Source organism: Rhododendron vialii, chromosome 9a (genome assembly GCF_030253575.1).
Source record: "Rhododendron vialii isolate Sample 1 chromosome 9a, ASM3025357v1".
Taxonomy (NCBI): Eukaryota; Viridiplantae; Streptophyta; class Magnoliopsida; order Ericales; family Ericaceae; genus Rhododendron; species Rhododendron vialii.
Genome location: NC_080565.1, coordinates 16,877,677 through 16,893,047, shown reverse-complemented (window position 1 = coordinate 16,893,047; position 15,371 = coordinate 16,877,677). Strand labels below are relative to the sequence as shown.

The following is a 15,371-nucleotide window of genomic DNA, read 5'->3' as shown; positions in this document are numbered from 1 at the left end:
TTTAATCTTATGCAAACTTATCTTTTAATATCTATAATCTAAATACGAATTCGAAAAATTATTCAATAACCTATATTAAAAAAAAATAGAAAATCCCGGTACGAAATTCAAATTAAAGAAAATATGTGTTTTGCATTAATTTTTTCATGGTTGTACGAGAAATTTTATTATCAACGCTATAACCGAAATTTCATCTCACCGAATTAACAACATCCGTCTTGTTTCGAAAATTAAAAATTTTGTTGTCGTAGTTACATATGCAAGAAAAAAAACAGCAAACCTGATTTTTTACATATTTCGACAAAATATAAAGGAATCGCCATTTTTACAATGTAACCGATGATTTCGTGACTGATTTGTAACTTTTATAAATTAAAATAACTTTTAATCAAATTACAGACGTACGCCTTATCAAGAACGAGGAAACTAAACGTATCCCGAACTTTTTTTTTATATCTGCTTTCTGATTTTAACTTTTGAATTATCATTGACAAAAAAATTCGACATCAAAATTGATGACCTTAAAAATTTAAAAAGAAAACATAGTTTCCGCTGCCAGGAGTCGAACCTGGAAATTTTCAACATATCCGATCTATATGTGCTACAACGAAATTTGTATTAATCTTAAGGAAACTTATTGTTTAATATCTATAATCTAAATACGACTTCGAAAAAATATTCAACAACCTATAATTTTGAGAAATAGAAAATCCAAAAATTAAAATTAAAATACAAGAAAATTTGCTTTCCGCATTGATTTTTTCATGGTATACGAGAAATTTTTATTATAAACGCTGTAACCGAATTATAAATTCTCCATATTAACAAACATCCTTTCAGTTTCGAAAATTAAAATTTTTGTTGTCGCGATTCCAATTCGAAAAAGAAAATAGCAAACCTGATTTTTTACGTGTTTCGACCAAATAAAAAGGGATCGCCATTTTTAAATTGTGACTAATAATTTTGTGTCTGATTCCTAATTTTTTTAAAATTAAAATTACCTGTAATAATACTACAGATATACGACTTATCATGACCGAGGAAACGAAACGTACCCCAAACATCTTTATATCTCTATTTCCTAATTTTTACTTTTGAATTATAATTCAAATAAAATCCAAATATAAAATTGTTGACCACAGAAAATTAAAAAAGTTGACAGAATTTCCGCTTCCATGAGTCGAACCGTGAAAATTTTCATCCTATCTAATTTACATGTGGTGCCACAAATTTTGAGTTAACCATATCTAAATTTATTATTTTATATCTATAATGTAAATACGAATTCGAAAAACTCTTTAACAACCTACAGTTTTAAAATATAGGAAACGCCGATACGAAAATTCAAACAAAAGAAAATCTGCGTTCTTCATTTACTTTTTCTTGGTTGTACGTGAAATTTTATTACCAACGCTGTAACCGAAATACAATATCACCGAATTAACAACATCCGTTCCATTTCGAAAATTGAAATTTTTTTTGTCATGATTTCAACTGTAAGAAAAAAAATATAAAACCTGACTTTTTAAATATTTCGACCAAATATAAAGGGATCGTCGTTTTTACAATGTGACCGGTGATTTTGTGGCAAATTTAAATTTTTTAAAAATTAAAATTAGCATTAATCAAATTACAGATATACGATTTATTAAGAATAGGGAAACTAAACATATCCCGAACTTTTTCTTTATCTCTACTTTTCTAATTTTACATTTTGAATTATCATTGACAAAAAAATTCGACTTCAAAATTGTTGACTGCAACAATTTAAAAAAAAAACATAATTTTCGTTGCCCGGAGTTGAACCTGAAAATTTTTCATCATATCCAGTTTATATGTGCTACAAAGGATTTTGTTTTAATCTTATGCAAACTTATTTTTTAATATCTATAACCTAAATACGAATTCGAAAAATTATTCAATAACCTATATTATAAAAAAATAGAAAATCCCGGTACGAAATTCAAATTAAAGAAAATATGTGTTCTGCATTAATTTTTTTATGGTTGTACGAGAAATTTTATTATCAACGCTGTAACCGAAATTTCATCTCACCGAATTAACAACATCCGTCCTGTTTCGAAAATTAAAAATTTTGTTGTCGTAGTTTCATATGCAAGAAAAAAAAAACAGCAAACCTGATTTTTTACATATTTCGACAAAATATAAAGGAATCGCCATTTTTACAATGTAACCGATGATTTCGTAGCTGATTTGTAACTTTTATAAATTCAAATAACCTTTAATCAAATTACAGACATACGCCTTATCAAGAACGAGGAAACTAAACGTATCCCGAACTTTTTTTTTATATCTGCTTTCTAATTTTAACTTTTGAATTATCATTGACAAAAAAATTCGACATCAAAATTGATGACCTTAAAATTTTAAAAAGAAAACATAGTTTCCGCTGCCAGGAGTCGAACCTGGAAATTTTCAACGTATCCGATCTATATGTGCTACAACGAAATTTGTATTAATCTTAAGGAAACTTATTGTTTAATATCTATAATCTAAATACGACTTCGAAAAAATATTCAACAACCTATAATTTTGAGAAATAGAAAATCCAAAAATGAAAATTAAAATACAAGAAAATTTGCGTTCCGTATTGATTTTTTCATGGTGTACGAGAAATTTTTATTATAAACGCTGGAACCGAATTATAAATTCCCCATATTAACAACATCCTTTCAGTTTCGGAAATTAAAATTTTTGTTGTCGCGATTCCAATTCAAAAAAGAAAATAGCAAACCTGATTTTTTACGTGTTTCGACCAAATAAAAAGGGATCACCGTTTTTAAATTGTGACTAATGATTTTGTGTCTGATTCCTTATTTTTTAAAATTAAAATTACTAGTAATAATACTATAGATATACGACTTATCATGACCAAGGAAACGAAACGTACCCCAAACATCTTTATATCTCTATTTCCTAATTTTTACTTTTGAATTATAATTCAAATAAAATTCAAATATAAAATTATTGACCGCAGAAAATTAAAAAAGTTGACATAATTTCCGCTTCCATGAGTCGAACCTTGAAAATTTTCAACCTATCCAATTTAAATGTGGTGCCACGAATTTTGAGTTAACCATATCCATATTATTATTTTATATCTATAATGTAAATACGAATTCGAAAAACTCTTTAACAACCTACAGTTTTAAAATATAGGAAATACCGATACGAAAATTCAAACAAAAGAAAATCTACGTTCTTCATTAGTTTTTTCATTGTTGTACGTGAAATTTTATTACCAACGCTGTAACCGAAATACTATCTCGCCGATTTAACAACATCCGTTCCGTTTCGAAAATTGAAAATTTTTTTGTCATGATTTCAACTGTAAGAAAAAAAATATAAAACCTGTCTTTTTAAATATTTCGACCAAATATAAAGGGATCGTCGTTTTTACAATGTGACCGGTGATTTTGTGGCAGATTTTAATTTTTTTAAAATTAAAATTAGCATTAATCAAATTACAGATATACGATTTATTAAGAACAAGGAAACTAAACGTATCCCGAACTTTTTTTTTATCTCTACTTTTCTAATTTTACATTTTGAATTATCATTGACAAAAAAATTCGACTTCAAAATTGTTGACTGCAAAAAGTTAAAAAAAAAACATAATTTCCGTTGGCAGGAGTCGAACCTGAGAATTTTTCTCCATATCCAGTTTATATGTGCTACAAAGGATTTTGTTTTAATCTTATGCAAATTTATTTTTTAATATCTATAATCTAAATACGAATTCAAAAAATTATTCAGTAACCTATATTAAAAAAAATAGAAAATCCCGGTACGAAATTCAAATTAAAGAAAATATGTGTTCTGCATTAATTTTTTCATGGTTGTACGATAAATTTTATTATCAATGTTGTAACCGAAATTTCATCTCACCGAATTAACAACATCCGTCCTGTTTCGAAAATTAAAAATTTTGTTGTCGTAGTTTCATATTTAAGAAAAAAAAACAGCAAACCTTATTTTTTATATATTTCTACCAAATATAAAGGAATCGCCATTTTTAAAATGTAACCGATGATTTCGTGGCTGATTTGTAACTTTTATAAATTAAAATAACCTTTTATCAAATTACAGACGTACGCCTTATCAAGAACGAGGAAACTAAACGTATCCCGAACCTTTTTTTTATATCTGCTTTCTGATTTTAACTTTTGAATTATCATGGACAAAAAAATTCGACATCAAAATTGATGACCTTAAAAATTTAAAAAGAAAACATAGTTTCCGCTGCCAGGATTCGAACCTGAAAATTTTCAACACATCCGATCTATATGTGCTACAACGGATTTTGTATTAATCTTAAGGAAACTTGTTGTTTAATATCTACAATCTAAATACGACTTCGAAAAAATATTCAAGAACCTATAATTTTGAGAAATAGAAAATTCAAAAATTAAAATTAAAATACAAGAAAATTTGCGTTCCGTATTGATTTTTGGGAGATTTAGTATAAGGTCCACTGTAAGGATTTCTTAAAGCCTCGGGTCCACAATGTAATTTTATAACATAAACAGTCCATACTGTAATTTTATAACATAACATAAGTCAAAAATACCCCCGTTTTTACTCCGTAGAAAAGACGTTCCCAAAACCAATACGCTACTGTTACCCAAAACCTATACGCTAATGTTACCTTCCCAAACCGATCGATCGGAGAAGACACGACTCCTTCGACTACGGACATCGGAGAAGCTCAACGGAGAAGACAAGACTACTCTGACTTCTCTATATCTACCATTGTCTCTCTATTGTTCTTCAGAAATCGAGTTTCTTGAGAAATAGAGACAAGACGTATCAGGTAACAATTAGTTTACCTTTTGGCGGATTTGAAGCTGAAAAATTCATCAGAAATCGAGTTTGTTCAGAAATCGAGTTTCGCACAAAACATTTAGATTACCTTTTGGCGGATTTGAGTCCCTTGCTTAGGGTTTTACTCAGCAACTGCTATTGTCAATAATGTAAGGGAGAGAAGGCAATCAAGGAAGACGATCGAGGACGACGATCGACAAGACGATCAAGGAAAACAATCGAAACATATTTTCTGACCGCTGGTGGATTGCGATCCTGTCTTTGGAAGACCGCTGGTGGATTGCAAGCACAATGCCCCGGTTTAAAAGTACGTATTTCAAAACATATTTTCTATAATTTTACCAAGTTGCATAGTTCTTTGAGTGCTTGTCATTCGCCAATTAGATTTGTGCAATGTCGTTATTTTCTGTAATTTTAGCAAATTGCATAATTCTTTGAGTATGTATTTCATTTTTGTGAGGATTTGTAACAGTATTGACATCTTTTCAAATTTTTTCTCTAATTTGAAAAAATGAGGAACGAGTGATTTTCGCAAGTACGTATTTCAAGGCTTGTGGTCAAGAACAAAATCTGGATTTAGGGAGGGACGTTCATAACTCTATTGATGAGAGCCGTCCTGATTGGTGTTTGTTTGTGCAAAATGCCTTAGTCTCGATGTATGCCAGGTGTGGGGAAGTGGATGATGCTCGGAAGTTGTTTAACGAAATGCCCGAAAAGGATGTATGCTCCCATATGGGTTCACTGATACTGGGGAACGAGATTCATTGCGTTGCAATTCGTAGTAATCATTATTTCTATCCAATGAAGATAAAACACACAAAATATTGCATTTACAACGATACAAAACTACAATTGCTGCACAAGTATTCTTTTCATCGATTGAAATTTTGAACTATGAACCAAGTTTTACACATCACAATTTCTGTCGTGTCCTCCATATGTGCCTAGAGTGTTCCCAAATCCCAGTAAAACAAGTACAATTAGAAACTAGACACTTAATTTGGCGTGTTTGACGTGTGTCAAAAGAGTGTCGTGTCCATATCCGACGCGTGTTAATAATTGAACAAAATTGTAGAACCTCATTTCAATCCTCCTCCTCCTTTGTTGGTTAACAGTGTTAATTGAACAAAACCGTAGAACCGTAGAGAAAGTATTATTCCAAACGGTATTATGAAATTTCATTAACCAGTGTTAGAGAAAAGGGGCAAGAGTGCCAGGCAATTAACACTGTTAATTAAAGGAGAAAGTTATATCATAATATTAATTAACAGTGTTAAATGACCAGCCTGAACTGATAGCCCCTTTTTTAGATGATCTGATCTTCTCTTTTGTAACCATTGGGATTGTATTGCTTGCAATTTCTGTTTAATCTTAACATTTTTTCTTTCAAAACTCTTGATTAATTTTTGAAAACACTTTGCGATATGTAGTGCTGTAATATGGAGTTCTGAAGCTGACATGCAACGCATTGAAGTTGAAAACATACAAAATCTGTTATTTGAAGATGCAACATCTAACCGGGTAAAAATATTAAGACGCTTTTCTTTTTGTGTGTAGACTGTTTGCCTAAACTTGCTCTCCAATATAAAGCTAGATGTAAAAATCTTGACGCGCTATTCTTTTTGTGTAGATGTAAACTGTTTGCCTGAACACGATCAAGGGAAGCCCGCTGGTGGATTGCAAGCACAATGACCCGGTTCAAAAGTACGTATTTCAAAACATATTATCTGTAATTTTACCAAGTTGCATAGTTCTTTGAGTGGTTGTCGTTCGCCAAAAGACTTCTGCATTGTCTTTAATTTTAGGGGGTTTGCATAAGACATGGCGAAGATCATAGGCTTGTGAGGGTTTGTAACAGTGTTAATTAAGTTTCATTCATAAAATGAGTTATATGCTATTTTGTTGTTCTATTTTCTCTGAACTCCAAATTGGAAAAGATTTTCTCTCATTCATTCTCATCTATAAGAATAGGGATTTGCCTATGATCTCAGGTTCCTATCAAACTTAAGAAATTCTCATTCAATCTGTAACTTGACCTAAGGACTCTTGTTATGATCTCGGGTTTTTGTGAAGTCGTGGCAGTTTTTTTTTTAACGTACTATCATTCATCGCATGGATCCCATTGATGGGCTATCCACATTTTTTTTTTCACAATGTGGCCCTGTTAATTGAAGTGATGGGAGAGGTAAGATTGGAGATATTAAGTGTTGAGAAAGGTAAGCTTCTTTGTAAAGGCATACGACTAGTGATCAAACTTACTTAAAATTGAGAGGATTTGGAAGACATAGAAATGGCTGTGAAATGGTTATCAATATCACAGACTTGAATTTGATGTTTTAATTTGGAATTTGTCTTATATGTTGAGTAATTAATTTGCACCTTGTGTTATTTGTAGCACTGTCATGCACCCATACCTAAAATTCGACAGGGCATGGGATCAATTCATCGATTTTTTTAACTGAGTTATGTTATGTTTCACCACTGATTTTATTTTGTGCGTGTAGACTTTTTATTATGCTCTCACAAGATCTCCTTTAAAACTATGCAGAGCGGGCAAGGAGAGATCTACATTCAAACAGTAAAAAACCAACAGAAGCATCAGATTCACAACAATATGACTCGAACTTAGATACACCCGGTGTGATCAAAACCCCAACAGCACAAGCACATGTGTACGAGTTGAGGCAAAGAAGGGGTACGCATCAAGGCACACCAGTTGAAGCTCAAGCAAACCAACCCAAGTTAGTTCCATCCGTTACCATCAAAATCCCAAAAAAGTCTAGAGCAAAAGGAGCAACACAAACTCAGTATGAACTTAGAGCAAGATTAGAAAAACAATTAGGAACAAATATCGAAGAAGAAGGATTGATAAGCCGGTCACAACCGATGAAAAAAAGGTCAAGAAATGTGGCTGAAAAAGAGAGCACACAACAACGAGTAAGCTTGAATAGGTCCAACTTGCAGGGTATGATTAGATTGATTGGAGATACTGAATTCAGTCCCAAACATATAGCTTGCTTCAAAAAAACACCTTTTTGGTTATTAATTGAAGCAATTGTGAGCAAGAAATTGGTAAGTAATCATTGCAGAAAGTTTGATGAAGTTGTTGTGAAAGTTATAAAGTCCTATGATGAACGTACAAAAATTTTTCGATTGGGTGACAAGAAAATGAAGCTCAAGGATAATCATGTGAAGTTGATTTTGGGAATATGCTGTGGAAATGAAGAGATGGTAGAAACAACCATCAGCAAAGGAGACACTGCATTAGCTAAGAGGTTGTGCATCAAAGAACCAAGGTTAACAACTACAACAATGAAGGAAAAGATAAAAGAACTAAAGAGTAGCAACAAGCCAGAAGATATTGAAGACATTGTCAGATTGTTCTGTCTTTTCCTTTGTGTCACATTGCTCTTTTCGACAAGTGGAACAACGGTGAATTGGTCGTTTGTTTATTACATGGAAGACCTAGCAAAGGTAAAACAGTACAATTGGGCTGGAGCTATTACAGATTATTTGATGAAGTCCATTCACAAAAATCATAAGGAGGTCAATGAATTGCATGGATGTTCTTTGCTTTTAATGGTATGTGCTGATCTTTTACGATTTCATTATTATTATGGATGGTGCTATGTGATATCTGAACATGCATTACTAAATAATTTTCTATTTGTAAAGTGTATTAGAATATTTTTGAACATGCATTACTCAATGAATTGCCTAATGTACTTTGATTATTGGAGCCCCTCTATTTGTAAAGTGTATTAGAATATATTTTTTTAAGGTCATTTCTGTGATTCTGAATAATGCAGTTTTAAAATTTAGAACTTTCAGCTATTATGGATTTCTCAGTGTTAAACTATGGCATTTCTTTTTGCAGTTTTGGCTTTTTGAGCAGACTAAAGTTCTACAACAAATGAATGCAGATGCAGTTCCAAGATTACTTAAATGGAACATTTCAGAGCTTCGGGACGTACTTAGGGATTTTGATCAATTGAACCAACTTTCGGCTGATCAAGTAATACTTAGTTATTAATCATTATGTTATCACCATTAATTGTTAATTGTCAGTATTAACTCCTTTTCTGTCTGAAAACACTTAAAATTCTCTTTGACATAATAAGTTAGAATGCCAAATTGTGTTTCACAGGTAAGTGATACCAAGTTACGAGAAACAGATAAAGAACAAAAGATCTACAGCGATCTTGGAAGTGAACAAGAATGTGGAGAAATAGAACCTCTTGAACTGGAGGTTGAAAAAGTAAGAATGAGTGTTGATGGTGAATCTCCTCAACAAGCTAAAGGTTCTAGAGAAGCAAGGGTTGAAAAAGGGGCAGATGAAGAAAATGGACAAGGGTTAGATGATTTTAACACTCCCTCCAACCCGTCATTGGAAGTTGATTCGCCAAGGTACAAGTCCACTATGGTGCATGACAGCATTGGCCTTGAATCACGAGAAGAAGCAAGGGTTGAAAAAGGGGCAGCACAACTCAAACAAGATGTCACATCAGAAATTGAAAAAGAACAAAGGACTGAAGTACTCCTCCGTGGGGAACAAGCTGAAATTTATGGAACTCAAAAAGGAGAAAGCACTAGAGGAGAGTGTGCTAGAGTGGGCTTCATGACTGAACAAGGAAATGGACAAGGGCTAGATGATTTTAACACTCCCTCCAACCCTTCATTGGAAGTTGATTCGCCAAGGTACAAGTCCACTATGGTGCATGACAGCATTGGCCTTGAATCACGAGAGGATCATTTATCACGAACAGATTCCGGTTCAACATTAGTTCCAAATACCTATAATGAGATATCGTTGGATAATATTTGTGGAACAATATTGCACCAATCAAAAAAGGATGCAATTGCAGTTATTGATGAACTGAACAAAAGGATTGAACTCTTGGAGAAGGAAAAGAAGAGCATGGAGAATGAAATCTTGGAAGTTCATGAAGAAAAGCAAAAAACTCTTCAACATCAAAAGGAGGAAATTGAAATTCTGAAGCGGGAACTTGAAGAGAAGGATTTGTACATCTCCAAATTATGCAAGAAAAACGAAGCCCTTGAAAAACTCTACAAGCAGTATGAGGAACAAGTTCAACATTATGAAACACATGAGTTAACACAAGGATATAATGTTGAAACGGAAAGACAAGTGCATCAAGTGACACAGAAGGCCACATTTGACACTATAAAGGAACTGCGGGAAGAGAGAGATCAGTTGGAGGGGGAATTGATAAACATTAAAGTTCATGAAGTGACACAACAAGTAAGGGCTGAAAAAGTGCTTCAAATTTCAAAGAAGAAAAGTCCACCATCAAAGTTTAAGAGAGTGAAAGAAAGAGATGATAGGAAGACAAATTTCTGCGAGAACTATGTGTATGGAAAGTTAAAGAGGAAAAGTCCGCAAGTAGAGTTTGTTGATGTAGACGACTTGCAAGAAACTTCTTTGGCAATTCAAGTGCAAAAGCCAAAACAGAAACTGAAGGACTTGAAGAAGTGCAATACTGAGATGTCAAAACTCATTCGTAGAGAAACTTGGTTGGCAATTGAACAACTTTGGAAGACAGGAAATTCTAGGTAAATTTACCTTTAAAACTATTGCATGTTTTTAATTTGAAATGTTTATATTATGTTAATTGACAACATGACTAAGGCAAAGCTAAGTTGGTACCTTTTGTGTTCTATATCTATTGTTTGTGTCTTGTGTGTCCTATGTCCTATTCTACTTTTTGCTCGAGTTGCTCTCATGAAGTGTACACCAAATGACAAAGTTAGTGTGTCTTGTATGTGTCCTGTTTCTTGTCCTATTATTAACAGTGTTAATAATTGAACAAAATTGTTGAACCTCATTTCAATCCTCCTCCTTTGTTGGTTAACAGTGTTAATAATTGAACAAAACCATAGAATTCGTAGAGAAAGTATTATTCATTTGTTAATGACTTTTCGAAACAGTTTTCCATGGAGTTTCAAACCTGACATGGAGTCAAGCTTGAAATTCGTCTTTCTATCATCTCTTAAACTTTGATGTTGGAGGAGGGGGCAACCAATGCCACATAATCTAAGCACATAGGTATGTTTAACTTAGTGGAATCAAAGGTGGACATCTATTCTTTGTCCAGTAACTTTACATGGGTGGTTAGTGACACTAGGGGCAACCAATGCCCAACTGTGTTTAGCAAAAACAAAAGATTAGGGAACTCCAAAAAAATTGAACACGACAACAGTAACTCAACGAGTAAAATCAAATATGGTCACATCCTCAAGAACGATTTTCTGATTTTAGATCCACTGAACCTAAGTTTGTACCATTGTCGTAGTTTTGCCCGATATGGAACTTAGTTTCAAGTGACAGTCTCCTAATGCTACCTTAAAATTTGAGCTAGAACCGCAAAATTCTGGGAACTATGTTTCACTTTCTTATAGTTGGTGACCGGTCACACGAAAGATCTAGTGATATTTATCAGTTACTTACGGAATTGAGGAAGAAGATGAGGGCTGCTGGATATAAAGCTGATAAGAGCTGTGTGTTGAGAGATGTTGAGGAGGAAGAAAAGGAAGAGATGGTGGGGACTCAGTGAGAAATTGGCTATTGCTTTTGCTCTACTTGTTAGTGAAGCAGGATCAGTGATCAAGGTAGTGAAGAATCTGAGAGTTTGTTGGGATTGCCATATGGCTATAAAGATGATTTCAGAATTGGAGGGGAGAGAGATTATTATTAGGGACTATAACAGATTGCATACTTTTAGCAAAGGACAGTGTTCTTGCAATGACTACTGGTGAGGTTAGTGGTGTTAGTTTTTGACCTTTCAAATTCTGCTATATGGCTAAGTTGTTGTATAGTGACACAATTCAAATATAAGAACTTACTTTCATTTTGCAAGCTCTTTCCCTTGCTTTTCTTGACAACCAACCAGAGTGTGGCACAAAACTGTTATATCCCAAGGCCCCAAGCAAAACATCAGAAAACAAATGCAAGCACAATCAAACTCTGAAAGAAGTGCAACAACCTCTGAAAATTTCTTGCCAGCTACTGCTAAAGCATAACTCACAAAGAAAACCGTAGTCCCTAGACACAGGTCACATAAATTTCATAGCACAAATCAAATCCCATCAACAGGTATTCTAAGTTCAGTAACTTCTAAAGATGGTTCATTACCTTGCCTTGTTTCACATTACAATAGTACAACAGAGAAAAAGTTCTAAACGTCGTCCTTCAGTTTTGATTAACGTTTCATTCTCCAGCTTCAGAACCTAGATTTTCAAACCCTAGCCCTCTTGCTACTATAGCTTGGGCACTTGTACTGCTTGATATGCTCTGCTTTTGCAGGCGTAATCTTCACACATTTTCCATGGAACCATCTCTCGCAGATGTCGCAGCAGATCCAAAATTCATCGTTTGCATAGTTATCTGCACAAGCGCCACAGAGCATGGCTCCCTGTTCTTCTGCTTCTTCTTCCTCCTCCTCCTCCTCCTCCTCCCCGTTGTCATCCTCTTCTTTGGGAGGTGCAGGGGAAATCTTCACCGCCTTGGGCTGGGGCTCGGGCCGAGACTGCTTTATGTAAGCAGCAAAGAAAAAAGAGAGAAGAGAACATGATTTATCACAAAATGAAGTCGAAAATATGCAGAAAATGAACACCTGTTAGGTAAAAAGGCCAATTTGACTTTGTGAAATGACGCATTATGGATCTAGAATCTAGATTCCATGGTGAACCCATTCAGGCACTACCAACGCCCAATAAAGTTTCACTGTGATAGCTATAACATGACACATTAACAAGTATTCTGCTCTCAAGAAGTGTACACCAAAATGACAAAGTTTGTGTGTCTTGTATATGTCATGTTTCTTGTCCTATTATTAATAGTGTTCCTCTTCATGTTTCTCTGAAAGTATTATTCATCTGTTAATGACTTTTCGAAACAGTTTTCCATGGAGTTTAACACTGTTAATCGTGGTCTTGTATACTGTAGAGAAAATATTATTCATCTGTTAATGACCTTTCGAAACAGTTTTCCATGGGAGTTTCAAACCTGACATGGAGTCAAGCTTGAATTGATAGCCCTTCTTTGAGATGATGTGAATACTCTTTTGTAACCATTGGGATTGTATTGCTTGCAGTTTTTGTTTAATCTTCACATTTTTTCTTTCAAAACTCTTGATTAACTTTTGAAAACACTTTGCGATATGCAGTGCTGTAATATGGAGTTCCGAAGCTGACATGCTACACATTGAAGTTGAAGACATACAAAACCTGTTGTTTGAAGATGCAATATCTAACCGGGTAAAAATGTTAAGACACTCTTCTTTTTGTGTTTAGACTGTTTGCCTGAACTTGCTCTGCTATACATTGCTATATGTAAAAATCTTGACATGCTATTCTTTTTGTGTAGATGTAAATTGTTTTAATCGTGTTTCACTGATAAAAAATTAAAAACAGTGTCTAAATGCATATGTAAATGAGCTCATGAAAAACCATTCTGACGTTGTGCCGAAGTTTGACTTGAATACTCCAGTACCGAAATCATTCATCTTCAGCAGCTTCTTCCTGGTAACAAACTAAAAGTTTTTTTAAAGAATTGTATTTTTCACATACACATTGAATACTCCATTACTGAAATCATTTGTTTTTATTTTTGTGTGCAAATAGGACACAATCCAAAACAAAGAGCAAAACAAAGTGAAGGCAATGCTTGGAAAAGTAATGAGAAAATCTGTAGGGGCAAGATTTCTTATTTTTCCAATACTCATTCAATTCCATTGGACATTGCTTGTTCTTGATAAAGATGAAGGACATTCAAAGTTCTACAACTCTCTTAAACGTAAAAGTGCAAAAGATGAACATTGTAGTGCAACAATACTCTTGGTAAGCAAAACTTGCTAATGAAATATCCTACTCTTAACTCTAAAAGCACTTCTTAAGAGCTGCACATTGTTTGTTTTCTTGTAAAATAGAGACAAGTTGTTGCGGCATATGTCAACATTGACCAAAGAGAACCCTGCAGAAGAAATATTACTGATGAAGTGGAGATTCAGCAAAACTGCCCCCAACAACCAATGGGAAGGAAAGTATTGTTTATAGCTTTTTATCCAAAAAAACTCCAAATACTATTAATTCACAATGTTAGTTCCCTATCTTAATTAACTGAATTCTAAATTCTTGCAGTGTTGATTGTGCGATTGTCGTCTTTTCGATAATCAAGAAGTATCTATCAAATGAAGAACAAACAAGTAAAATAACAAAAGAAGAATGCAGGAAAATCAGAACAGACTTGATACATTCATTCGTGCACTGTTGTGTATCTACTGGTGTATTAAGTCTCACTTGCCCATTCCTTTTGACTTTTAATTTTTGGAACTTGCAACTGTTAGCAAGGTTAGAAATGTTTAATTTCTTGAACTTACAACTATTAGCATGTGTACTTCTGTTTCAGTGCAACTTTACCAAGGCTTAGTAAGGTTTCAAGTTCTGCATATACCTTTTTGTCTCAAGTATAAAATGTAATGTACTATGTCTGTGTCTGCTCCTTCCAATGTATGGCAAAGCTAAGTTGGTACATGTTGTGTCCTCGTGTGTCGTGTGTCTTGTGTCTAATGCACAATTGATGTGTAAGCTTGAATTTGCTGCAAGTTTTGTTTGGATTCACTACCAGTGTTAAATGACCAACTTTCTTTTCGAAAGAATGGGTTAACACTGTTAATCAAACAGAGAGTGATATATGACCATGTTGATTACCAGTGTTAAATGACTAGCTTTCTTTTCAAAACAAAGGGTTAGATTTAACACGGTTAATTAAAGGAGAAAGTTATATCACAATATTGATTAACAGTGTTAAATGACCGGCTTTCTTTTCGAAAGAAAGCGTTAAAAGCGTTTGGTGTGTAAGGAAGAATAAATTAAGAGTGCAATGCAACTAACATTGTTAATTGATGGAGAAAGTTCTATCATAATATTGATTAACAGTGTTAAATGACCGATTTTCTTTTTGAAAGAATGGGTTAACACTGTTAATCAAACAGAGAATGGTATATGACCATGTTGATTACCAGTGTTAAATGACCAGCTTTCTTTTCAAAAGAAAGGGTTAGATTTAACACTGTTAATTAAAGGAGAAAGTTATATCACAATATTGATTAACAGTGTTAAATGACCGGCTTTCTTTTCTAAAGAAAGCGTTAAAAGTGTTTGGTGTGTAAGGAAGAATAAATTAAGAGTGCAATGCAACTAACATTGTTAATTGACGGAGAAAGTTCTATCATAATATTGATTAACAGTGTTAAATGATCGGTTTTCTTTTTGAAAGAATGGGTTAACACTGTTAATCAAACAGAGAATGGTATATGACCATGTTGATTACGAGTGTTAAATGACAAACTTTCTTTTCGAAAGAAAGGGTTAAAAGCGTGCGGTGTTTGACCGGGGTTTCAATTGTCATCCTCTGTGCTTTGCGAACAATCAAAAGTTAGAAAAATGTATATCACAATATTTATTAACACTGTTAATTAAATTGCTCAAAGTTATGTGATAATATT

The 15,371-nt window shown here is 33.5% G+C and overlaps 2 protein-coding genes across 2 annotated transcripts; both read left to right on the top strand.

The window, feature by feature from the left end:
* Positions 1 to 7,021: 7,021 nt before the first annotated feature.
* LOC131299680 (uncharacterized) lies at positions 7,022 to 9,438 on the top strand. Its single transcript, XM_058325258.1, has 5 exons — positions 7,022 to 7,061; positions 7,394 to 8,427; positions 8,723 to 8,860; positions 8,993 to 9,252; positions 9,426 to 9,438. Exons 1-5 carry the CDS (start codon positions 7,022 to 7,024, stop codon positions 9,436 to 9,438), a joined length of 1,485 nt encoding a protein of 494 aa, XP_058181241.1.
* Positions 9,349 to 13,180, top strand: LOC131300951 (uncharacterized). The gene is made up of 2 exons (XM_058327017.1): positions 9,349 to 10,419; positions 13,032 to 13,180. The coding sequence occupies exons 1-2, from the start codon at positions 9,464 to 9,466 to the stop codon at positions 13,156 to 13,158; spliced, it is 1,083 nt and encodes a 360-aa protein (XP_058183000.1). The 5' UTR covers positions 9,349 to 9,463; the 3' UTR covers positions 13,159 to 13,180.
* Positions 13,181 to 15,371: the final 2,191 nt, after the last annotated feature.

Bases quoted from the DNA above. Each gene is read 5' to 3' on its own strand.
- LOC131299680 (XM_058325258.1), top strand. From the start codon at position 7,022: ATGGGAGAGGTAAGATTGGAGATATTAAGTGTTGAGAAAG. The intron at 8,428-8,722 runs GTATGTGCTGAT...TTCTTTTTGCAG, and splicing joins GATGTTCTTTGCTTTTAATG to TTTTGGCTTTTTGAGCAGAC. The intron at 8,861-8,992 runs GTAATACTTAGT...TGTGTTTCACAG, and splicing joins ACCAACTTTCGGCTGATCAA to GTAAGTGATACCAAGTTACG.
- LOC131300951 (XM_058327017.1), top strand. From the start codon at position 9,464: ATGACTGAACAAGGAAATGGACAAGGGCTAGATGATTTTAACACTCCC. The intron at 10,420-13,031 runs GTAAATTTACCT...TGCGATATGCAG, and splicing joins TGGAAGACAGGAAATTCTAG to TGCTGTAATATGGAGTTCCG.